The 27,479-nt window shown below is 39.9% G+C and overlaps 1 protein-coding gene across 1 annotated transcript in view; it reads left to right on the top strand.

Annotated features, from left to right (window-relative positions):
- Window positions 1-27,479, top strand: part of TRPM8 (transient receptor potential cation channel subfamily M member 8) — a 507,003-nt gene that overhangs the window by 20,164 nt on the left and 459,360 nt on the right. Inside the window, exons 6-7 of the mRNA XM_070758570.1 lie at window positions 7,823-8,042; window positions 21,700-21,769. Of these exons, the coding sequence (XP_070614671.1) occupies window positions 7,823-8,042; window positions 21,700-21,769 (290 nt within the window). The remainder of the gene's footprint in view (window positions 1-7,822; window positions 8,043-21,699; window positions 21,770-27,479) is intronic.

Here is a 27,479-nt window from a genome sequence, read left to right as displayed (position 1 = left end):
TGGGGTTTTTTTTGTAGTTCTAGTTATCCTCTGAAGTTTGTCTTGTTGGATTGTAGAACCAAACCAGACAATTATAAAGTTGCAGATGACAGATTCAATAAGTCCTCTGTAGAACTGCATCAGCATCTTCTTGGGCAGTTTGAGCTTTCCCAGTTAGCGCAAAAAGAACATTCTTTGTTGTGCTTTTTTGATCACATTTTTTATTTTAGGTGTCCATTTTAGGTCTTGAGATATGATAGGACCTATAAATTTGAAGGTCTCTATTGTTGATACTGTGTTGTTTAGTATTGGAATTTTTTTTGTAGAGGCGGTAATATGGGAGAGTTTTGCCAAACGTCTATCACCATTTCTATGGTTTTCATTGTATTCAGTTCCAGATTGTTCCGGTCTCACCATGAGGTTAGTTGTTCAACTCCCGTCTGTATGCAGATTCATCGTTGTCTCAAATGAGACCAATAACTATTGTATTATCTGCAAACTTCAATAGTTTAACAGATGGTTTGTTTGAGATGCAGTCCTTGGTGTATAGAGAGAAGAGAAGTGGAGAGAGCACACATCTTGGGGCAGGAGGGGGGGGACTGTGCTAATTGTATAGGTATATTTATAGAAACATAGAAACATAGAAGTCTGACGGCAGAAAAAGACCCCATGGTCCATCTAGTCTGCCCTTATACTATTTTCTGTATTTTATCTTAGGATGGATATATGTTTATCCCAGGCATGTTTAAATTCAGTTCCTGTGGATTTATCTACCACGTCTGCTGGAAGTTTGTTCCAAGGATCTACTACTCTTTCAGTAAAATAATATTTTCTCATGTTGCTTTTGATCTTACCCCCAACTAACTTCAAATTGTGTCCCCTTGTTCTTGTGTTCACTTTCCTATTAAAAACACTTCCCTCCTGGACCTTATTTAACCCTTTAATATATTTAAATGTTTCGATCATGTCCCCCCTTTTCCTTCTGTCCTCCAGACTATACAGATTGAGTTCATTAAGTCTTTCCTGATACGTTTTATACTTAAGACCTTCCACCATTCTTGTAGCCCGTCTTTGGACCCGTTCAATTTTGTCAATATCTTTTTGTAGGTGAGGTCTCCAGAACTGAACACAGTATTCCAAATGTGGTCTCACCAGCATTCTATATAGCGGGATCATAATTTATATGTAATTCTGCTTAGCTTCACCTGCTTCTTCCTGTCTGTTAAGAAGCTTATGGTCCACTTACAAGTGTGTTTCAGGTACCACTAGCTCATTTAATTTAGTTAGTAGAATGTCCAGAATGATGATATTGAATGCTGAACTAAAGTCTACAAAGAGGACCCTTGCATAGGTCTTTGGAGATTCAGAATGTAGTGCAGAGCCATATTAACAGCATCATCTGTCAATCTATTTGCTCTGTATGCAGATTGCAGGGGGTCTAACAGTAGATCTGTGATGGTTTTCAGGTGGGACTTCACTAGCCTTTCAAAAAAACCCTACAGATGTTAGAGCAACTGGTCTGTAGTAATTCACTTCCTTGATGGAGGACTTTTTCAGCACTGGGATAATAGTGGAGCATTTGAAGCAAGAAAGAACATAGTACATCTCTAGTGATTTATCGAAGATTCAGGTGAAGATGGGAAACATTTGGCCACCACAGACTTTTAAGCAAGAAGAGGTTAACTTCGGGGTGGGTTCCTCTTACTTTTTCCTACTGGTGTGCACAGTGACATTTCACGTACATGTGCATGTCCCCTAGCACAATTTTGCTTCCAAACAGAGGGACAATTTTACTTCTGTGCAGGCTTAGAGAGCTGAAAAATCATGAAAATTAGAAAAAAAGATGGTGCACATGAACTGGCAAAGAGAGCACCAGAGCTGTCGTGCCAAAATTGTGGCGCATCAGACCACACCAGTGCGAACCCACCACTGGTTATGTTGTGTGGATCTGGTGCTTTTCCTGGCTTTTGTCTATGAAATAGATCTTGTTTGTTTGTTTGTTTGTTTGTTTGTTTGTTTGTTTGTTTGTTTGTTTGTTTGTTTTGTCAAGCATGTATTGATAGTATACAAAGATATAACAATGTTTATATACATGATATTAGTAAGAGAGAAACAATAGAACAGGGGACAGAAGGCACACTGGTGCATCCATCCGTCCGTCCGTCCGTCCGTCCGTCTGTCTGTCTGTCTGTCTGTCTGTCTATCTACTTATCTATTGGACTTATAAGCCGTCCCTCTCCGTGGACTTATGCACACCTTTTCTGTGATCAGCAGGAATTGTGAACCCAATGGGATAGGGTCAGTTGTAGGAGGCTTGGCTGTTGTTGGTGTGTCTGAGATGAGGGTTGTAGAGATAAGTGGCTATAGTTTCCTTTCAAAACTTCAGTAAAACACCTGCAGGTCATCTGCCAGTTGTTTATTTCCTTCAGCCTGGGCGATATTTTTAAGAATTTTCCATATATTTGCTGGTTTATTTGTTGAGAACACATTCCTTAGCTTTTCAGAGTAGCTTCTTTTGCTGCTCTGATCTCCCTTGTTAATATGTTTCTGACCTGATCGTACAGTATGTGATCACCTTTTTTGTAAGCTTCCTTTTTGGTACGACATAGCTGCATATATTTAGCTGTGAATCAAGGTTTGTTGTTACTGTATATAAACAAGTTCCTGGTCAGTACCCATAGGTTTTCACAGAAGCTGACATATGATGTTACAGTATTTATGAGTTCATATAAGTCTTTCAAAAAAACATTCCAATGAGTGCAGTCAAGGCAAGTCTGTAGGTTTAGCTTTGTTTAGCAACCTAGAAGTAAGGAGAAATTTTCTGACAGTCAAAAAAATTAACCAGTGGAATGGCTTGCCTAACAAAGTTGTTGGTGTTCTGTCACTGGAGGTTTTTAAGAAGAAATTGGACAGTCATTCATCTGAAATGGTTTAAGGTCTCCTGGTTGAGAAGAGAAGATTGCACTAGAAGACACCAAGGTCCCTTCCAACTCTGTTATTCTGTTATCTTCAAATAATATGTTGAGGTTTTAAAAAGAGTACACGGAAGAACAACAGAGATGATTAGGGAACTGGAGGCTAAACTGTACAATGAACAGTTGTGGAAACTGGGAATGTCTAGTCTAATGAAGAGAAGGACTAAGGATGACATGAAAGCAGTCCTACAATATTTGAGGTATTGTCACAGAAAAGGGGATCAACTTATTCCCAAAGCATCTGCAAGCAGGAAAATAAATAATGGATGGAAACTGATCAAGGAGAGAACTAAGGAGAAAATTCTTGACAGTAGGAACAATTAGTGGAACAGCATTCCTCCAGAAGGGTTCTCCATCACTGGAGGTTTTTAAGATGTTAGAGCAGGGATGGACAATTAATTTTGCCATGGGTCCGCATGAGAAATTGGGATGGTTTTAGAAAGCTGGAATTGAATTTAGAATTGTTGGGGAGATTAATAATGTTAATGATTTTTAATTGATTGAAAATGGAGAATATTTAGAATTTTTTCCTTTTTTTTCTTTTCTCAAATTGACTGAAATTTAAGATTAATAATTAAGTAAAAAATGTAGATAAGTATTAATTGGTTAAATGTTAGATGGGCTGAAATAATTTTTAAATTTTGGATTAGGTAAATGTACTATTTAGAGGGGGGAAGAAGGCTGAAATTCATATATGTTTATGTTTTTGTTGTATCCTGTAATGGCTACCTTGTATCTCTGTAAATAGTTTGTTCCTTGTTAAAGCGCTGTCTGAACTAGAATCAGGAAGTCGCTCCTGATTGGCTCAGACGTGGCTGCTCTTGCTTTGGCGGGAACCGCAAATGTATAAAAGGAGCGGTTTCTCCCAAGTAGAGCAGACGGTACTAGCTGAAAGTCACTTACCTTTTCTGAGCTGAATAAAGGTACCGTTCTCCCTAACCCTGCCTCTGGGTTTATTTCACTGGCGACGACGGACGAAAGAAACCACGCGTGCAACATGAACAACCTCCAAATCGGCCGGGCTCCTGAGTTCTTCGATCCCGAGAAGACTTCCTGGGACGACTACTTAGCCAACTTCGAGATCTTCCTCGAGGCAGCAGGAATACGGGACGCCGACGCCGATCGGAGACGGGCCATCTTCCTAAACTACTGCGGTCCAGAAATCCACGCCCTCGCCCAGACTCTCACCGACCCGCTGCCAGCAAGATCCGTCGCTTGGGACGTCCTGCAAGCCAAGCTCGCGAGCCATTTCAAGCCAACAAAACCAGCCATGGTTTTCCGGCACCAGTTCTCCAGAATGGCTCAGAGCGAAGCGGAATCAATCAACAAATTTGCAACGCGACTTCAAACGGTGCTTGCGAAATGCAAGTTTGACAACCTGGAAGCTCGCCTCACCGATGCCTTAGTCTTTGGCATGAGAAATGCCTCGGTCAGGAACAAACTCCTCACCGAAGACGAACCGACTCTACAAACAGTGATTAAGCTAGCACAAACCGCAGAGGTCGCCGACGCCGCTGCTAAAGAGCTGATGGATCACGAAAGGAAAGAACTCATCGCCAAGATAGACTCCACGTTTTCCCGCGCCGAGGACCCAGACGACCTCAGCCCACCAGCTCGCAACGAGGACAGCTGTTTCCTGCTGCAAGACCAGCCGAGACAACACAGATTTCCTCACCCCGCCGCCCCCTGCGCCGGCTGCCGAGGAAACCATCAGCGCCAACGATGCCCCTTCCGGGACGCCATATGCCGCCGCTGCAACCGACGCGGCCACATCGCCGAAGCCTGCAGAGCATCTGCACCGGAGGAAACCTTCTCCACTCCGCGCCAGCAACGACCCCTGAGTCAAACACCTCAACCGCGAGAAAACCGACCTTTCCGTTTTTCGGGCCGAAAGAACTACTCAGCCGCTAACCGCGACTACTCAAGAGGTAACACTCAATTTTCCGTGAATAACACGGCAACAAAAAATGGGGGCAAGATTGTAATTTCACTACTTCTAAACAACAAGCCATGTTCTATGGAGCTTGACACTGGGTCTAAATACACCATTATGCCGTGGGAAAAGCTTAAATTGTACATGCCTAGCCTATCTAAATCTGAGCTAGTGCAAACCTCATTGGTAATTAGAGATTTTCAAGGGGGGATAATCTCTGTTCTGGGCAAAGTGAATGTACCTATCGTGTTTAAGAATGTTAAATGTACCCTGCCTATGATTGTTGTTACAGGGGCTAAGCACTCTCTCCTGGGGTTGGCTTGGATGGAACCTTTGGGAATTGAAATTTCTGGTATTTGTACTGTTAACTCTGATAGCATGCCTAACTTTTTACAAGAGTTCCCTGAAGTGTTTAGCCCCACCCTGGGATCGTATAAAGGGCCCCCTATCTCGTTTTCTATTGACCCCAAGGTCCCGCCTGTCCGGCTCAAACCTCGCAGGGTACCCCTTCCGCTCCTCCCCAAACTTGACCTGCAGCTGGATAAGCTCATAAGCCAAGGCATTTTAGTTCCTGTGGAGCAGGGACCATGGGAAACACCCATAGTCAAGCCTCTAAAACCAGATGGCTCCTTAAGAGCTTGCGCTGACTATAAATCTACGCTAAATAAAACCCTCCAACACCACCCTTCCCCCATTCCGGTGGTACAACAACTCCTGCACTCCCTGGGGGAAGGAAAGAGGTTTGCAAAGATCGATCTCGCGCAAGCTTATCAGCAGTTGCCTGTCGATGAACCGACAGCAAACGCGCAAACAATTGTGACCCACAGGGGTGCCTTTAAATGTACCAGATTACAGTTTGGAGTAAGCATAGCCCCAGGAATATTCCAAAGCATAATGGAACGTTTGTTATCTGGGATAAATGGGGCCATTCCCTATTTTGATGACATCTTAATTGCAGGGGAAAACCAAGAACAGCTCAACAAAAGAATAAGGGAAGTACTTTAGAGACTTCAGGACAAAGGGTTAAGAATTAAGCCTGATAAATGCGTCTGGGGAACCAACAGTGTAGAATTCCTGGGTTATAAAATCGATAAGGAAGGCATCCACCCCACGACTGAGAAACTGAGAGCCATTAGATAAGCCCCAGAGTCACAAAATAAGACTGAATTGCAAGCATTTTTAGGCCTTCTTAACTTTTACTCCGTCTTTTTAAAACAGAAGGCAACAGCAGCAGAGCCTCTACACCGCTTACTCCAGAAAGAAAACCCTTGGACATGGGGGAGAACTGAGCACGAAGCCTTTGTACAAATTAAACAATTATTAACTTCTAAAAGTGTGGTAGTCCAGTATAGTACTTCGCTACCCATCAGGCTTACGTGCGACGCTTCCCCTTACGGCGTGGGAGGAGTTTTAGCTCACGTTTTGCCTAATAATACTGAGGCCCCAATTGCCTTCTTTTCCAGAATGATGACCAATACAGAAAGAAATTATAGCCAACTAGATAAGGAGGCTCTAGCTTTAGTGGCAGGGGTGAAGAAGTTTCATAATTACCTTTTTGGGAGAAGTTTTGAATTGGTTACCGACCACAAACCTTTACTAGGTATCTTAGCCCCAAACAAGCCCACTCCTCCATTCATGTCCCCAAGACTAATCAGATGGGCTCTTTTCCTCTCATGATACCAGTACGAGCTCATCCATAAAGGGGGTAAAACCATCAACCACGCAAATGGTCTCAGTAGGTGCCCCATGGCAGAGTTAGTGGAGGACCCTGCCCCATCTGCTGATGTCTTAATGATAGAGCTCGAAGACAACCCACTAACTACTGCAAAAGAGGTGGCTGCACACGCGCAGCAAGATCCAATCCTAAAACAGGTGGTAAACTGTGTACTTAAGGGATGGCTAAATGACTCTGTGAAACCTGAATTGTGTGACTTCAAAACCAAAAGACTAGAATTGTCATATGTAAAAGGTTGTCTGTTGTGGGGGGATAGAGTGATCATTCCTAAAAGCCTAAGGGTAAAGGTACTCGAAATGTTACATGTGGGCCATCCTGGGATTGTCAGGATGAAGGGCCTAGCTAGAGGGCACTTATGGTGGCCAGGTTTGGATGCTGATATTGAAAACTGGGTAGCCAAATGTGATCCATGCCAAGAATCACGGCCTAACCCCCCCCCCAAAACAACTCCAGCAGAGTGGGAGCAACCTGCGGGGCCATGGTCCAGGGTCCATATTGATTTTGCAGGGCCAGTGGGGTCACAATACTTCTTAATTGTAGTTGATGCATTTTCCAAATGGGTGGAAATCATAGCAATGAACAACATAACCACAAGTGCCACCATTAAGGTGCTGCGCAGATTGTTTGCTACCCATGGTTGCCCTGATATCCTAGTGTCTGACAATGGGCCACAATTAACGGCCAGGCAGTTTGAATTGTTCTTAGATAATCTAGGAGTCAGACATGCACTCATCTCGCCTTACTCGCCCTGGGCTAATGGTTTGGCAGAACGCTACGTTCGCGTGGCAAAGGAAGCATTGAGCAGGTCAGGCCCTGGTGATGTACAACAGAATTTGGACCAGTTTTTGCTAACCCAGCACGTTACCCCAAACACTCACACGCACGTAAGCCCTGCTGAGTTACTAATGGGAAGGAAACTAAGGTCCCCACTAGATAGGTTACACCCAAGGTTTTGTACAAATAAACCAATGCATGTAAACCCTGAAAGACAAATGTATTTGGGACAAAATGTGTTTGTAAAATTTTTTGATGGGGGTGTAAACTGGATGAAGGGAATTATTGTTAAACAAACTGCTCCTAAAACATATATTGTAAAATTGGAGGATGGTCGAATGTGGAAGAGGCACATTGACCACGTAAGGAAACGCTTGGAAAACTCCCTGGAGCAAACCGATGACACAGACTCTCCCATTTCAACAGACTTTAACACGCAACCCGATTTACTAGGCATTCAAATGGACTTATCGGGTCAGGGAGAATCCTCCAGCGACGCCGAACCATCTTCCTCCTCCGAAGTCAGCGTTGTGCCTACCAGGCCGAATCAGCAGGCTGGAGCCCAAAACAGGCCCCAGCCGCGCCGGGGGAGCAACAGTGAGCCGACCTCCACCATCGGTAGCGAGGACGCAACTGAACTGCGCAGGTCGGAGCGAGCCTCGCGGAGACCTGGCAGATTGGACGACTTCGTCACATGGCTTTCGTGATGGATGTATCCAAACTAAGGAGGGAGGTGTGTTGTATCCTGTAATGGCTACCTTGTATCTCTGTAAATAGTTTGTTCCTTGTTAAAGCGATGTCTGAGCTAGAATCAGGAAGTCACTCCTGATTGGCTCAGACGCGCTGCTCTTGCTTTGGCGGGAACCGCAAATGTATAAAAGGAGCGGTTTCTCCCAGGTAGAGCAGACGGTACTAGCTGAAAGTCACTTACCTTTTCTGAGCTGAATAAAGGTACCGTTCTCCCTAACCCTGCCTCTGGGTTTATTTCAGTTTTGTTTTTAATTTTCCTTTGTTAACATCTGATTGGCTATACAAGGTTTTCTTGGTTTATAGAAAAATGTATAAAGAGTGGCTTCCGGTGGCAATGCAACTGCGCTAAGAGATGGAAGAGTGGGGCTCCGTCTCTACACCTTCTTTTTTTCATTTGAAGTACTGTTTTTTCGGTGCAATCGGGCTCGGAGGGTCCCAATCGTTGAAGGGGAGTATCCGTAGCACACAAGATAACTCGCCATTGCCTTGGAGGGCAAGGAATAATCCCCAAAACCTCATCTGTAAAGAACCAGCATTTCTGCGGCCGGCCAAAGCAGCAGCGACCACACAGCAGGAAGACGAAGAGTGTTAGAAAGTAGATCGGAGAAAATAAGATGCATCACAAAAAAACAACAACTGAAAACTCTACAAAGATCGAGTAATCCCAGGTATTCCTAAAAATTTAATATTAAAGCCGAATGAAAGTAGAGAGAACAGAGGGACCGCAATTAATAAATTCCCAGAAGACAGAAGAGCTTTAAATTGCCTGCTGGAAAACTGTCTGCATGCTATACACCCCACTTTCTCCTTTTTTTTGAATTTAAGTAAAAAGAGAAATAAATAAATAAATAGAATCTAGTACCTTGCAGACTTACAGTCGAAGAGAGAGGGATTAAACACCAACAGCAAGGAACACCAACAGCAAGAAAATACAGGAAGTTAGTGATTGCGGGCGCCATTGCAACATAGTTACAGCAAGAGAGTGACTGGGCAGAAAATGAAAGCTATTTGAATACGCGGAAGAAAGACAGATTGGGTTTCGGTAAAGTGTGAGAAAAATAAATATTTTGACAGAAGAAGATTTATATTTATAATTTTTCCTATTTTCCTCCTGTCTGCACTATTTGGACTGTTTTTTCTTTATTTTCTTCATTATTTCTTTTTGTTCCCCTCATTTTTATTGGACTAGAAGGAAGTAAATAAAGACTGAAATAAGGACTGAATAATTAAAGTGTTTTTTCTTTTCTTTTTCTAATTTTTGATACTTCAGTATTTAATTTTTGCCCTCTTTCTTTTTTCTTTCATTTTTCCTTTTCCTTTTTTCTTGTATATTCTTTTTTATATGAGTAGCAATTAAAATATTTCACTTTCTTCCTCCCTCTTGGCTTGAATTTTAATCCCTTTAATCCCTTTCTATTTTTGATCAACCCTGTCCCCAAATTCTCCATAATTTGCTTTTCATTAAAAAAAGGAAATTATGAAGCAAATTTATTGAATATTTTAAGAAAATATTACAAATATATACATGTTATATATATTATAAAGTTACAATAGTTAAAATAGTTAATATCTAAATAAGTAAATAGTGAAATAAGTTAAGACTTCTATTGTACCTTGATTGCTTATTAATATTAATTAATTGTATTTAACTGTATTATCTAGTTATCTATTTAAAAGTAAAATTTATATAAAATTGTTATAAATCTTATATATAGCTTTTATCTCCTTTATTTCTCTCTCTTCTCTTTTTTTATTTAAGTCATATGTAAAAATTAGGTAAACAAGTTTAAGAAAATTGATAAAATCATGTAATTGTTTAATATTGATTAATTCTTATAAGTAAAATATAATTTTGACTAATTAAATTGGGAAAAATTTATGCTATTGTGGAAAATTTTAAGAAGATTTTTAAGTATGACTAGTACATCCACAACAATGAAGGCAACCAAAAAGCAAACATCCTGAATGAATATAGATTCACCAATACATCAAAAGACAATAGATACTATGTTAACGAAAGAGAAATCAGGTTCGGTAACTAGTCTGCAATCAATACAGGAAATGTTGATACAATTACAGGAAACCATGACAAAAGCATTAGAAAACAATAGAGAAGAAGCTAAGAAACAACCCAAAGAATTAAAAATAGAGATGGGAGAAGTCAAAGATAAGGTTAAGGGAATTGATGGAAGAATAGTAGATATGCAACAAATACTAAAGGAAAATGAACAAAAAATAAAGGTAATAGAAGACAAAGTGGGAAAAGTAGAAAAGAAGGTAGAAAGGATGGAAGAAAAAAGTGAGATGTCCACTAAAAATATGGAGCAAGCTATCGCACAATTGGAAATAGACCGCCCTTCATATAGTCTACGATTTCAAAACATAATTGAAGAAAAAGATGAGAATCTAGGTGAAAAAATTATTGAAATCCTAGCAAAAATCCTACATAAAGACCAACAGGAGATGACGCTGGAAATAGATGAATTATATCGCGTACACACAAATTACGCAAAAAGGAACCACCTACCACGAGAAGTACATATTAAATTTTCCAGACGTATAATCAGAGACGAAATATATAAATGGTCTCACAATCAATCGATAGCATATAGGAGAAAAGAAAAAATAATCCTGAAACAAATATCACGTAGAGTTCGGGAAATCAGAAAACAATATCAATTCTTGGTGAGAAAATTAATTCAGAGGAGTATGATGTTTAGATGGCTTATCCCAGAAGAGATGATGATAACTTGGAAAGAAAGAAAAGTCAGAATAAATACAGCAGAGGAAGCAAGACAATTTTGTGAAGAGAATGACCTACTCTATGAAGAACATATCTAGTAAAGAAAGTAGGGGCAGTAGAGAGGAATTGGAGGCAACAAGTCAGGAGGAGGAAGAACCACTTGAAGAAAAAGAAAGTTTGGGGGGGGGAGGAAAAAGACAAGAACAACAAGAAGAACAACAGGAGAGAAATTTAAGAAAAACGAGGAATCGGAAATACTACCAACAATAAATGTCAGAAGATATAGGAATAATATCAATCAATGCAAATGGACTTAACAATCCTAATAAAAGAAGACTAATATTTACAAAATTAAAAAAGTTGAAAGTGGATGTCATTGCTTTGCAAGAATTACATATTCTCAAACAAAATGTGGACCTATTAGAAAATAAGAAATTAGGGACATTATATGTTTCTCTAGCCGATCAAAAAAAAAAGGAGTAGCAATATATGTGAAAAAAACAATTAGTTCAAAAGAAATATATAAGGATCAGAAGGGAAGAATTTTAATAATAGAATTAGAGAAGGATCAAAAACCCTTAACGTTAATAGTGATTTATGTACCCAACGAAAATCAAATTGAATTTTATAAAAAATTACATGAAAAAATTATTAAGCTAAATTTGGAGAACATAATTTTACTAGGAGATTTTAACGCGGTGTCAGACAAAAAATTAGATTACAAAGGGAAAAGAAATATTAAAAAAAAGAAAAACCTCCCTAAAACTTTTTGGGAAATAGTTAAAGAATTTGGCCTGAAAGACTCTTGGAGAGAAAAACATGATAAAGCTAAACAATACACATATTATTCGAATCCACATCAGAGTTGGTCTTGTATAGATATGGGCAACACCACAGATTAATAACGAAATTGAAAAAATAGAAATAGAATTAAATACTTGGGCAGATCATAGCCCGATATCACTAATTTGGGGAAAGGAAAACAGCAGAAAACAAATAAAATGGATCATGGACAGAAAAATACTAAAAGAAAAGCAGTATACTCAGATGCTAGAGAAAGAATTACAAATATTTTTTGAAATAAACAAAACTGAAGATATTACACCACAAACACTCTGGGACACAACCAAGGAGTTTATTCGGGGTTTAACAATATCATACACAACAAGGAAACACAAACAAACAAAATTAAACAGGAAAAATTGGAACAAGAACTAAAACAAACATAAGCAGAATTACAAATAAATTCAAAAAATAAAAAAATTAAGCTAATAAACCAGATAGATGGCTAGCCCACAAATTGAGAAAACAAAAAGAACAAAAACAAAATGACCAAGGTATTATTAAATACGATAAGGAAGAAAAGAAAAGCAGTACAATTTTATAAGAAATTATACGCGCGTGAAGTAAAAAAGGAAGAAATAGAAAAGTATATCGAATCATCAAATATGAAAATATTAACAGAAGAGCAACAACAAGAATTAAACAGACCAATAACTTTAGTTGAATTTCAGGCAGCGATAAAACAACAGAAAAATAATAAAGCATCTGGTATAGATGGTATACCAGTTCAATTATACAAACAAGAAATAGAAACACTAGAAAACAATATGTTGGAAATTTATAATCAAATAGCCGAAGAAGCAAAGCTACCCAAAACATGGTCAGAAGCATTGATATCACTCATACCAAAAACGGAGACAGAAAAAGAAAAAAATTCATAATTACAGACACATATCTCTATTGAACACAGAATATAAAATATTTATTACAATTTATGCAACAAGGATTTAAAAAAATTTGAACCAATTAATACATCGAGACCAGTATGGTTTTCTCCCCAAGTGACAAATTAGAGACAATTTGAGGATAATAATCAACACCCTAGAATATTATGAAGAGCACCCTGAGAAATAGATGGCGCTGGTTTTCCTAGATGCCCAAAAGGCTTTCGATAATGTCCATTGGAAATTCATGATTACACAATTAGAAACAATGAAATAAAATTAATAAATGCAATATACTCTAAGCAAAATTATAATCAATGGAGAACAGACAGAAAAATTTGAAATCGAGAAAGGAGTTAAGCAGGGATGTCCTATCTCCCCACTTCTGTTTATACTAACTATGGAAGCACTATTGGTAAAAATAAGAAAAGATGAAGAAATAAAAGATCTAAGAATAAGGAAAGAAACCTACAAAGTCCAAGCTTTCGCAGACGATTTGGTATTTATAATTGAGGAACCATTGACAACCACTCCCAAATTGATTAAACAAATTGAAGATTTTGGCGAAGTAGCAGGACTAAAAATAAATAAACTAAAAACAAAAATTATAACTAAAAATTGTACAAAAAAACAAATAAAACATTTGGAACAGATTTCCAATATGCAAATAGTTTTAAAAGTTAAATATTTGGGAATTTGGGTCACAGCCAAAACAGCAATATTACAAGAGGATAATTATATGAGTTTAATGAACCAAATTAAAGCTGATTTTAAAAATTGGGAAAATTTACAACTCTCACTATTAGAAAGAATCAATTCAATCAAAATGAGTGTCCTGCCCAAGCTCCTCTTCCTATTTCAAATGATCCCTATAAACCCAGGTAAAAAATTCTTCAAAGAACTTAACAAAATAGTACTAAATTATATCTGGTTAGGCAAAAAACCGAGAATTAAATTAAAGGCATTACAAGATGTGAAAGAAAGAGGAGACTTGGGATAACCAAATTTTAAACTATATTATTATGCATCATCATCATTAACTTGGATTAAAGAATGGATTGTGTTAGAAAACAAGCATATACTGACCATAGAAGGTCACGACTTACTATTAGGTTGGCATGCCTATCTCTGGTATGAAAGAGATAAAACACTAAGATATTTAAAAAAGCATATATTAAGAAATTCGCTCATGCAAACATGGAAGATAATTAAAAAACAACACTATATCAAGATACCAGAGTGGGTTTCGCCAATCAAATTAAAATATCATCCAAGTTTAATCAGGCCCCAAAATACAATTAGATACAAAGAACTATTAGACCAACAAACAAATTTAAAATCAAAGGAAGAATTGGAATAAAATGGTAATTAATAGATTGGTGGACATATTTACAAATAAAAGATGCATACCAAAAAGATAAAAGGGAATATGGTTTTCAAGTGGGGAGGGGAGATTTGCACAGGACACTCCTAAGAGATGATGAAAAATTAATTGGTAAAATATATAAATATTTGATTCGATATGAAACAGAAGTGGAAATTGTAAAAGAAAACATAAGCTGGGGAATAAATTTTGGATACACAATTGAATTAGAAAAGTGGGAAAAATTATGGATTTATAATTGGCAAATGACAAAATCGACTGCATTCAGGGAAAACCAGTTAAAGATGTTTTACAGATGGCATTTGTCACTGACAAGACTTTCAAAAATGTTCCCGAAAGTCTCACCAATCTGTTGGAAGTGTAAAAAAGAAAAAGGCACATTCTATCATCAATGGTGGACATGCTCGGAGGCTAAAAATATTGGAATAAGATAACAGATTGGCTAAAAGAAATAACAAAAGAAGAATTTGAAAAAAAGCCAGAATTGTATTTATTGGGCATCTTCAACAAAAAAATTTAAAAAGGAGGTAAGATACTTAGCCATTCACATACTGACAGCTGCTAGGATAGCCTATGCGCAGGAATGGAAATCCGATAACACACCTGAAGAAAGTACAATAATCAAAAAAGTGCTGGACTGTGCAGAGATGGATAGGATGTCTAAAAAATTAGATGGGAAAGAAGACTCAGATTATTACAAGATATGGGGAAAATTTTACAATTGGCTAGAGAAAAGAACAATGGTGAAATAAACAAATTATACAATTTTTAGTTAATAGATTACAATATAAACAAAGCAAAGCAATATGTCAATAAAAGAATACTTAGCGATGAGGGAAAATTCTCTGACTGAACACGCTAAAAAGGTGGGGAAACTTCCCCCCCCCAAATGTTGTATTTATATGTTCTGTTTTATTTACTGTTATGTTCTACTGGGTTCCCCCCCTTTTTTTTGTCTATTTGTTGTTTCGTTTTATTGTTTATATGTATAAAAAACTAATAAAAATATATTTTAAAAAAGAAGAAAAATGTATAAAGAAAGAAGGAAGCACTTTGGCATAATAGTTAATAAGTTAGAAATATAATTGGTGTACTTTTTGAAGGAACATTAAGGAGGGATTTTAATTTTTAAAAAATATGTAATTGGATGACAAAATTAGAAAAAAACTTTTGCAACTTTTTTGATGATCGATATTACTTACTAACAAAATACCGTATTTTATTCATGGAAAATTAGATGGTACACTATATTGTTTGAATGTATGTTGAGAGAAAAATAACAAAAATTTACACCCTCTTTCGCCAGCCGAAAGAGGGTTGGAAGTGCCTGATGGGTGCCACCATCTTGCTTGGGATGGCAACCGCATGGAGCCAAACGTCCTCTTTGGCAGATTTAGTGATTGTAGCCAGGAAGAGGCAAGTGAATGAGCGAGCGATCTGGGACTGCACGGCTTTGCACCTCTTCAAAAGTTTCTGTGTGGGGGGGTCCTGATGGCTGCGCAGGCACAGATAGCGGATGGGCCGGTCACAGACAATGGGCGGGGCTGGATGTGGCCTACGGGCCGCCCCTTACCCAGGTCTGTGTTAGAGGGATACTTAATGTTCTCTGAGTTTGCTTGTTTTCTTGCAGATTATTATCAGTGGATAATGTTGAACAGTCACTGACTATAATAGAACTAGCTGTAACTCCAAATTTATGTAAAGCAGTGATTTTATTTCAAAATTAGGATACAATATTTTGGTTTTACATGCAAAATGCTACCATTCTTTTCCTGGTGGGAAGATAGTATTTGTCTAAGATTATTCTAAATATTACTCTAAAATTATAATAATACAGGATTTTGCCACAGCTTTATAAAATCAAATCTGCATTTCAAATGGAACAGTCAAAAAGGTAGCCCTGAAAATAACTCATAACCTGCTACATTCCAAGTCAATTTTTAGATTGCAAAAGTGATCATTTCCCAATGGTTATATAATCCTTATTTTATTATCTATTTATTGAGTCCCTACTTCAGCCCTGTTTATTGGCTAATTTTGGATGTTCCCACATAAAATTAAATAATAATAATAATAATAATAATAATTATTATTATTATTATTATTTATTAGATTTGTATTCCGCCCCTCTTCGCAGACTCAGATGCCTCTGAGATGCTAATTATGGCCAATTGTTGCCATAATTCTAAGACTATATGGATTGTTAAACAAGGGTCTCATGTGACCACAACATAGGAATAGATGGCCAGGCAAGCAGACTAGTGGACAAGTGCTACAGGAAGAAAGGCTAATGGCCTGCCAGGTACTTTTATGTGGGGAAACAAGCATCACCAATGGTACTATTGAGTGTAGGTGGATAAGTACTACACGAAGATGCTACAGAGTGCAACTGGATAGGCAGGGGCAGTGGCAGTGGCACCTACATAAAGTATGAATGGGTGGCACTGATGTGCTGCTGCCAGAATGGCTAATTGAACGCAGCTCCGTGGCTCTGGTGCACAAGTGTGGGATAGAGCACAATTTTGCTTCCCGCACTTGTCCAGGTAGCAGTCAGGTCTGCTTTGCTCAGAATTTAGGATAGTAATACTCGAGTCCATTTTGAACTCCAAAGATTACTTTTACTAAATCAGAAGTGAATGCAATGAAAGAAAAGTAAAGTCTGAAGAAAAAGGCGTGCAAGATGCCTATTACAAAGTAACCCCAACACACACCCCTTTGGCAGTCCACCCAATCCAAAATATCTCTAAGCATCAGGTGGGTGCATCTTTGCTACTGTGTCATACTTCTGAGAGGACTGGTGAGATCAATGTCCGCAGCCGCACGGAATTCCAAATCACCCATGGGAGGATTCCAAATCTCTGCTGCCCAGATAAACTGACTTGTTCTCCCCTGGTGGTGGGGCAAAATCGGCTAGGCTGCCATGCCTAAGCTGACTATGCCATGGAGACAATACAATGCAGGGATTGGAGAAGAGTGGTAACACCTGGAAAGAGAATGAAGCAAAGCTTTGAAGAGGTGAAGAAAAAATCAAGTTGTGTGCTGGTGAGTGATGACTGCCAAAAAGGGATTTGAAACTTTATTTTAGTGATTTTTGTAATGGAAACAAATCTTGCCAGAAATTGGGGAGAAAGTGGCTATTTAGTGGTGAGGCAATAGCGAAAAGCTTCTGGAAACAGCAAAATGCCCAACATTGAATTTTAAAGAGATATACATGTTTTGAATTTGGATTATTGAAGCATTTTTCAAGATTTATTCTTTGTGTGTTGATTTATGAAGAGAGTTAATTATTTAACATACTAAACTAATGGAAAAAATAAAAGCTTGCCATCTACCGACTGGAAGAGCTAATATAGGGGGAATTTTGAATTCTGTTCTTAACATCTGCCAGCCTTGGCTGTGAAACATCTTATCTGTTGTGGCTATGAAGGTGGAATGTGCTTTTTATTTGTCTACTTGTGAGGAGAAAGGATGTTACCAGCTTTTGTTTGTGACTGAAAGAACTTTTGAGAGAAAAGACTCTTGAACTGACTGATTGGGGCATGGCTATAGAACTGACAAAAGAAAAATGTGATGCAAGAAAACCAACTATGCGAAAATACTGATTATTAAATTGAATTTTATACATAGTAATTTTTAATTACAAGATATGGCAAGATTATGGGAATTATCTATTGGGATGAATAATGGAATAATGGAATAAGAGAATAATGGAAACAGAAAATAGCGATTATCTTATTTATTTATTTATTTATTTATTTATTTATTTATTTATTTATTTATTTATTTATTTGTATGCCGCCCCTCTCCGTGGACTCGGGGTGGCTAACAACAGTGATAAAAACAATATTTAGCAATCCAATAATAAAGCAACTAAAAATCCTTATTATAACAACCATACATACATACAGTGGAACCCCGACATAAGAGCTGCTCTACTTAAGAGCAACTCGAGATAAGAGCTGGGAGGGGAGAGATATTTTTGTTCTACTTACAAGCCCAAATTCGAGATACAAGCGCCAAGGAGCTGTCTCCTGAAGCCAAACGCTAACTTCCGCGTTCGGCTTCAGGAGACAGCTGCGAAGCGGCGCGCGTGTTTTAAAAGGTTGCAGCCGGCCTGGGGGGCTCGGGGGGGTGCTTGCAGCTTTCTTTCTTGCTCTTTTTCTTTCTCTCTTTTACCTTCCCTTCCTCTATTTCTTCTTTTCTTTCTCCTTCCCACCTTCTTCCCTCCCTCCCTCCCTTCACTCATTCCTCTCTTACTCTCCCCTTTCATAAGTTTCCTTGCTTTCTTCCTCTGTTCCTGTCCCTTCCCTCTTTCCTTCCTTCCTTCCCACCCTCCGTCCATTCATTCACCCATTCCTCTCTTGATCGCTTAAAGCCGGTCCCTGGTGCAAAAAGGGTTGGGGACCTCTGTCCTACAGGATTGGGTGGCAGAGAAGTTGAACATATGTAAATTTAAAAGTTTAAGAAAGTTTACAAGTTAAGTGAAAGAAACTTCATTATTCATTTATATGTACATGTACATTTCTTCATTAAAAACATGTCTTTCTGCATAATTTAGACTAACTTTGTGAGTTTTTTGAGGGCTGGAACCAATTAAAATTATTTACATTAATTCCTATGGGGAAAAGTCGTTCGAGATAAGAGCTGCTCGACTTAAGAGCCCAGGTCCGGAACGAATTAAACTCGTATCTCGAGGTACCACTGTACTAACATACCATGCATAAACTGTTAATCTGGATCGTTATATTGAAATTTAGGGAAAAGGAAATAAAATCAGTGAGAAATCATGATTACACCTGATTTACAGTGGAGAATACATAAATAAATATTAAATTACAATAAAATTAATCCAATTACATTTAAAATCCCTAGTGTAATTGTATTAAAAATCAATCACACCCATTCTTACAACAATCATACAATCATTCGTTGGCCAGGGGCTAAGATCTAATTGGCCCAAGCCTGACAACATAAATGAATCTTAAGACTCTTATGAAAGGCGAGGAGGGTGGGTGCAGTACGAATCTCCAGAGAGGTCCCCTAGGTCCTGTCAAACAACATTGTCTAGTTGATGGGACCTGGAGAAGGCTGACTCTGTTGGACCTAACCAGTCACTGGGATTCATGTGGCAGTAGGCAGTAGGCAAGTAAACTGGTTTGATGCTATGTAGGGCTTTATAGGTCATAACCAACAGTTTCAATTGAGTCCGGAACCAATTGACAGCCCATGCAGATCGCAGAGTGTTGGAGAGACATGGGTATGCCTAGGCAGCCCCATGACTGCTCACGCAGCTATGTTCTGCACAATTTGCAGTTTCCAAATACTCTTCAAAGGTAGCCCCAGAGCATTACAGTAGTCGAACCTCGAGGTGGTAAGGGCATGAGTGACTGTGAGCAGTGTTCCCTCTAATTTTTTTTTGGGAGGGGCGGAAAAGTATAGTGTCTGAGCGGCAGTCCCTTCGGGACTGGGCGGCACAGAAATAATAAATAAATAAATACTGTGTCTATAACAGTGAGCTCATAATAGGGCAACTCTATCAATATCAAAATGCCACTTAAATAGTTGAGCTAGTTTCAAACTAGATTTTTATTTTCTTTCTCTTTTTGTTACTCCCATTCTTTTTCTTTCTCTTTTCCTTCCTCTCTTTTTTCTATCTGTTTCTTTCTCTTCCTCTCTTCCTCTCTCTCTCCTTCCCTCTCACTCTTTCCCTCTCGGCTTCTGGGCAGGTTTGGAAAACTCTGAGTTGATGATGATTTTTAAGTGAGCGATTGCTCACTGCTCAGCTTAGAGGAAACTATGACTGTGAGTAAAAACTCCCTGTCCAGATAGGGCCGCAACCTAGGCAAATGCCCCCCTCATCACAGCCAACAGATGATGTTCCAAGGTCAGCTGTGGATTGAGGAGGATGCCTAAGTTGCGGACCCTCTCTGAGGGGGTCTAAAGCTTCCTGCCAGAGTAATGGACGGACAGATGGAAGTGTCCTTGAGAGGTAGAACCCATAGCCACTCGGTCTTGTCAGGGTTGAGCTTGAGTCTGTTAGCACCCATCCTAACAGCCTTCAGACAATTAGAGTAGGGCATGAGAATTACACTGGGTTCACAGTGATAGAAATGGAGTAGGGTCTGAAAATTACACTGGGTCTACAGTGATACTAATAGAGTAGGGCATGAAGAACACATAGGGTTTACAGTGATATAATTAGAGTAGGGTATGATGATTACACTGGGTTTACAGTGACACTAATAGAATAAGGCACAATGATTTCACTCGTTTTACAATGACATAAATAGAGTAGGGTATGATGATTGCACTGGGTTTTCAGTGATATAAAATAGATTAGGGCATGATGATTACATTGGGTTTACAGTGAAAAATAAAAAATAGAGCAGGATACTAAAAAAAATTCTTACTTACTAAAAGAAATTATTAGTAACCAGGCTAACTGGAATTTGAATATTATATGTTAATTGGTAAGAGAGAAATTAATTGGATTTATGCTCTTGTATTGATATAGTTTTGACACACACACACCCCGGTAATACTATTATTGTGATTAGATATAATTTAGGATTTAGTTGATATGAATGGGAATGTTTGGAGATTATATATATATCTTTTGTTAAATGGCAATTATTATAAAATTAGGGTTAAGAAATACAGTGGTACCTCTACTTATGAACTTAGTTCATTCCATGACCAGGTTCGTAAGTAGAAACATTCGTAAGTAGAAGCAATTTTTCCCATGGAAATCAATGTAAAAGTGAATAATGCATGCAAACCCATCCCAAAACTCACCCCTTTTGCCTTATTACCACCGGCATTCTGATCCTTTTTCAGCGGCGGGTGGAGGAGATGGGTGGGTGGAAAGACAGTGGAGACTGCCTGGAGGAAACCTCGTGGGTGGATTAACATGCGCGGGAAGCTGCCTGGAGGCTTGTCAGCCGGCAAAGCTTCCACCCTCCTTGAAAGTGTTTTCAGTGGCGGCGGCAGGCAAAGGAGAATCCCGGCGCTTCAGCCTCAGACAAGGCTCCCTGGCTCTCATTCCGAGCCTGGCAAATGCTTCCTCCAGGGGAGTCCCTTCAAGGCACCCAAAGCAGCTGGCTTTAACTTCCCACTCCCCCTGCAGGCTCGAGAACTGTCTTAATTGGAATGAGTGGCAGAAGGAGAAGCAGAAGCGAGAGGGAGATACACGTGCCCTCCTCCTCCTGCTCCTATTGATCCCACTCCCCATGGAACAAACAAGGGAAGAGGTGCGCGAGGAATTTGGTGGGTGGGTGACATTGGAGAGGAGACCACACACTCACCTGCAGGTGCAAGATCTCCAGTGTGTAACAAGCCAGCACTGCGTAAAGATACCAGCGCGCCTTCATTGTGCTTCGAGGAAGAGCAAAAAGCAAAAGATTTTATGAGGTCAAGGAAGAGATGTGTGTGAGGAGGTGAGAAGGGGGCTTGGGATGCTAAGCAGGAAGGCAGACCCTCCTCCTCCCGGTTGGGAATGATGGGTGTCAGTATCCATCTATGCCAGCTCCTAAAAGTCCCTGAAACTTTTATTTTTTTGCCGAACAATGAGAGCTATATATCCTTCGTCCCTATCCCAGGTGAAAGTTTCCCCAGGACAGGAGAAAGCCTTGGGGCTGGGAGGGATGGGGGTAAATCAGAGTAAGCCATGGGCACTTTCGCTTTTCGTTCTTCCCCAAAGTGCAATGAAGACATGCCAGTATCTTTACACAGTGCTCGCTTGTTGCGCGCTAGAGATCTTGCACCTGCAGGTGAGTGTGTGTGTGTGTCTCTGCCATACTGTCTCCCGTGCAACCCCCTGGTCCTCCTCGTCCCACTGTTCCATCCCTTTCCCCCCCCCCCAAGACTTTCTCCTGTCCTGGGGAAACTTTTAGCTGCTCTTGATTTTTTTGACAGTGGCTGGAAAGTGGTGGGGGTGTTTGAGAAAAATCCCTTTGTGTCCAATTCCACTTGGCCAGTAAAGAATTCCAGCCCATGTCACACCAACACTCTGCAGTCTACATTGGTTGCCGATCAGTTTCCGGTCACAATTTAAAGTGTTGGTTATGACCTATAAAGCCCTCCATGGCACCGGGCCAGGTTATCTCTGGGACCACCTTCTGCCGCACGAATCCCAGTGACCAGTTAGGTCCCACAGAGTGGGCCTTCTCCGGGTCCCGTCAACTAAACAATGTCGTTTGGCGGGACCCAGGGGAAGAGCCTTCTCTGTGGCGGCCCCAGCCCTCTGGAACCAACTCCCTCCAGAGATTAGAATAGCCCCCACACTTCTTGCCTTTCGTAAGCTTCTTAAAACCCACCTCTGTCGTCAGGCATGGGAGAACTGAAATATTCTTTCCCACTAGGCTTCTACAATTTATGTATGGTATGTTTGTATGTATGTATGATTGGTTTTAAAATAAGGGTTTTTAGCTGCTTTAGTATTGGATTGTCACATGTTGTTTTACCATTGTTGTTAGCCGCCCCAAGTCTACGAAGAGGGACAGCATACAAATCCAATAAATAAATAAATCCTATTCTATCCTCATTTAACACAAATAAAGAGGGCTCGCTTTCTATACACACACACCAAAAAATTCCATCAATCTTGGCATTTTCTGGCCACCTGCCATTGCCCCCAAAAACTGCTCACCAGACCTAGCCATGTGTCCACGGGAGAAATTGCGTGCACCAATCCTATTGTTCTCCTTCTCTAAGCCTAGCTCCAAAAGGAGTCCCAGCCAGGGGAGCCCCGTTTCCGAGCCATACACGGGCCATCCGAGAAAGCCAAAGCCCTGCAATCAGCAGCCTCGGACATGAGGAAAAGGCATCCAATACTTTGGTTGGTTCTTGGAAGATGCGGCCCCCAACCCAACCCCTCCCCACACACACGCAGGGAGACAAAGAACAGGCTGACCTTGCACTCTCTCTCGGCACCCATGTCCTTAACTGGGGCTCTCCTCATCTCCCACCCACTCACCAGTCACCCTCTGCTGCAGACTCAAGTGGGGAGGGGACAGGGGGGTCACTCAGCCTGCCTTTCTGGCTGTGGAGAAGGAGGGAGTGTGAGATGGTGGAAGGTGCTCTATTGTTCCAGCCATGCTTTTGTGCCTAAAGCTGGCCAAGTTTCCCATTTCCCTTGCATGGCATGATCACCTTTTTGGCGAGGTGGGTTTGGGGGGGGGGCTGTGGAAAATTCAATTCAATTTATTAGATTTGTATGCCGCCCCTCTCCAAAGACTCGGGGCGGCTCACAACAGTAATAAAAACAGTATAACAATGGAACAAATCTAATAATAATATATATATAAACCTCAACAATTAAAAACCATACAGCACATACACATCAAACATGAAATATAATAAGCCTGGGGGAGATGTCTTAGTTCCCCCATACCTGGCGATATAGGTGGGTTTTAAGTAACTTGCAAAAGACAAGGAGGGTGGGGGCCGTTCTAATCTCTGGGGGAAGTTGATTCCAGAGGGCTGGGGCTGCCAAAGACAAGGCTCTTCCCCTGGGGCCTGCCAAACGACATTGTTTAGTCGACGGGACCCGGAGAAGGCCAACTCTGTGGGACCTAATCGGCCATTGGGATTCATGCGGTAGAATGCGGTTCCGGAGGTATTCTGGTCCAGTGCCATGTAGGGCTTTAAAGGTCATTACCAACATTTTGAATTGTGACCGGAAACTGATCGACAGCCAGTGCAGGCCACGGAGTGTTGTAGAAACGTGGACGAATCTAGGAAGCCCCACGATAGCACTCGCAGCCGCATTCTGCACGATCTGAAGTTTCCGAACACTTTTCAAAGGTAGCCCCATGTAGAGAGCATTGCAGTAATCGAACCTCGTGGTGATAAGGGCATGAGCAACTGTAAGCAATGACCCCCGGTCCAAATAGGGCCGCAACTGGTGCACCAGGCGAACCTGGCCAAACGCCCTCCTCGCCACAGCCGAGAGATGGTGTTCCAATGTTAGCTGTGGATCGAGGAGGATGCCCAAGTTGTGAACCCTCTCTGAGGGGGTCAATAATTCCCCCCCAGGGTAATGGATGGACAGATGGAATTGTCCTTGGGAGGTAAAAGCCACAGCCATTCTGCCTTGTCTGGATTGAGTTTGAGCTTGTTGACACCCATCCAGGCCCCAACAGCCTCAAGGCACCGGGACATCACTTCCACTGCTTTGTTGACTGGACATGGGGTGGAGATGTATAACTGGGTATCATCAGCATATTGATGATACCTCACCCCATGCCCTTGGATGATCTCACCCAGCGGTTTCATGTAGATATTAAATAGCAAGGGGGAGAGGACCGACCCCTGAGGCACCCCACATGGGAGAGACCTAGAGGTCGACCTCTGACCCCCCACTAACACCCACTGCGACCAACCAGACAGGTAGGAGGAGAACCACTGAAGAACAGTGCCTCCCACTCCCAACCCCTGCCGCCGGCACAGAAGGATACCATGGTCGATGGTATCGAAAGCCGCTGAGAGGTCAAGAAGCACCAGGGCAGAGGACAGTTGCTGTTTTCTTTGCTTCCACACGTGCATGAAGGCAAAAAAATCTGGTAATTTTTCACCGGATTCACTCTGGTTGCATGTGCACAGCGTGTACATGCCCGGCAGCAACCAGAATGAGCCTACATGCTCCATTTCCACCAGCGGAATGGTGGTTCCTGCCATTCCAGCTGCTGCCCATCACTGAGAACTGATATCAAATGACCTAAGTGCCAAAGCCCACTGCAATAACATTGCCAAAAAGGCTTCAAGAGTTGTTAACCTAATCCTTCATAGCTTCTGCTCCAGTAATCTCATGCTACTAAACAGAGCATACAAAACTTTCACCAGACCAGTCCTTGAATATAGCTCATCTGTCTGGAATCCACACCACATTTTAGACATAAACACTCTAGAAAATGTCCTGAGATACTTTACTTTAGAAAAACCCTCCAGAAGAAAGCTGCTTCTAACCCCACAGTATCTACCCCGACCTCATCCAGTCAAATATTAATTGATAACATGCTGACTATGAAAAAAGGGAGCAGTATACCACTGATGCAGACAATGAATAATACATTAGTAATGATGCAAGAGACAATGGTGAAGCTGCAAGAAAGGATGACACTGAATCATAAAGAGACTAATATGAATATACAGAAACTGGATGAGAGAATGGAGGTGATGCAGGAGACTATAGCGCAAAATGTTAAGAAAATACAATTGATAGAGACCAAAGCAGAGATTATGGAGAAGAAGGTGGAAAACTTGGATCAAAAATTTAGTGACATTGTTGTGGAGTTTTATGAAAAACGATACAAGAAGAAACAGGGAAAGAAAAAAATACAGGAATACCTTCAACAAACAACTATCACCAAAATAAAAGAGGAAGATACAATAATATTAAATAAAGAAATAACAATAGAGGAAATGAGAAATGCACTGCAAAGACAGAAGAACAATAAATCACCAGGATCAGGTGGATTTTCAGCAGAATTTTATAAAATAACCACAGAAGAAATAATGGAAATACAATTAAGAATTTACAATGAGGCCTTATTAGAAGAGAAAATTCCAAAATCTTGGACAGAATCATATATCACCACCTTGTTGAAAGAAGGTGCCGAACCAAGTTTAATTCCAAATTATAGGCTAATCTCATTATTAAACGCCGATTATAAAATATTTATGAGTATCACGGCAGAAAGACTAAAAATAATTTTGAACAAAAATATATATTCGGACCAAAATGGATTTCTACCAGCAAGACAAATTAGAACAAATTTAAGAACATTCATTAATATTTTTGAATACTATGAAGTGCATCCGGAAAAGCAGGTGGCAGCTGTCTTCCTGGATGCGCAAAAGGCATTTGACAATGTGGATTGGAAATACATGAAATTACATGAAATTGGCAATATATGAAATGGAATTCGGTGACAAATTTACAGGACTGATTGATACAGTATATTCTTCCCAGTCTGCCAAAGTAATAATAAATGGAGACATGACAAAAGTATTCCCAATCCAGAAAGGTGTTAGGCAGGGGTGCCCTTTATCCCCTTTACTTTTCATATTGACATTGGAAGTGTTGTTAAATTAAATTAGAGAAAATACAGGAATCAAAGGAACGACAGTCAAAAAGGAGAATTATAAACTACAGGCCTTTGCCGATTATCTGGTTTTTTCTTAGAAGAGCCATGAGAGTCAGGCCCATGCTTAATCCAAGAACTAGAAAAATATGGCTCAGTAGCTGGCCTTAAGATAAATAAACAAAAAAACAAGGTATTAACAAAAAATATAACAGTGCAACAACAAGTAGAGCTGGAAGGAGATTATGAAAGTTAAGCACTTAGAGATATGCTTAACAAATAAATGTTCCACAATAAAAGAAAATAATTATAAAAAACTGTTAGAACAAAGAGAATTGGATAATTTACAATTATCACTGCTGGGGCGAATAGCAATAATTAAAATGAATACACTCCCAAAATTATTATATTTATTTCAGGTTGTTCCACTCAGACAGAAAATATTTTACAACTTTAGATAAAATGACAAAAATGTTTATTTAGCAAAACAAAAAACCAGGAATAAAAAAGACCGATTTACAAGATACATATAGTAGTGCAGAAATATTGAATGTTTGCTGATATCACAATTTTTTGTTTTTTTGTTTGTTGTTGTTTTTCCTTTGTTTGTTTTTTGTTGCTATTTATTTGTCTGTTTTAAAATATATTCGAAAACTAATAAAAAAAATTCAAAAAGAAAAGAAAAGCCCTTCAGTCCTCCACTCGCAACAGAATACCCTGCACAACTAGATTTACAATCCTAGGTTTAAAAAGTTTAAATACACCTTAAACACAACCTAAGCATATCCCATAAAATCATCTGCTACAACGTCCTTCCTATCAACAACTACTTCAGTTTCAACCACAACAATACACGAGCACACAACAAATAAAAACTTAAAGTAAACCACTCCAAACTCGACTGCAGGAAATATGACTTTAGTAACCAAATAGTTAATGCATGGAACTCACTACCTGAGTCTGTAATATCATCATCTAACCCCCAAAACGTTACCCTTAGTCTATTCACTGTTGAACTCTCCTGATTCCTAAGAGGTCAGTAAGTGCGTCAGCGTGCCTTCCGTCCCCTGTCCTAATGTTTCTCTCTTACTAGTATCATGTATATGAACATTGTTATATCTTTATATACTACCAATTCATACTTAACAAGATAAATATATAAATTAAAATAAATAAACCAGGTAGAAAAGTGGTGGGATCAGGAGCAACCTATGGGATTGACTTACAACCGCCTACAGATTTCCCCATTGTTTGTCCCCATAGCTATCAGGAAAGATTGCATATGGCAATCACATGACTGTGGGATGCTACAACAGTTGTAATTGTAAGTCAGTTGGCAAATGCCAATGATCATGCATATGATCATAAATTGCTCAGAGTTGCTGAAAATGAGATG

Source organism: Erythrolamprus reginae, chromosome 1, assembly GCF_031021105.1.
Source record: "Erythrolamprus reginae isolate rEryReg1 chromosome 1, rEryReg1.hap1, whole genome shotgun sequence".
Lineage (NCBI taxonomy): Eukaryota > Metazoa > Chordata > Lepidosauria > Squamata > Dipsadidae > Erythrolamprus > Erythrolamprus reginae.
The sequence above is the reverse complement of the archived record's forward strand: the minus strand, read 5'-3'. Positions and strand labels throughout refer to the sequence as shown.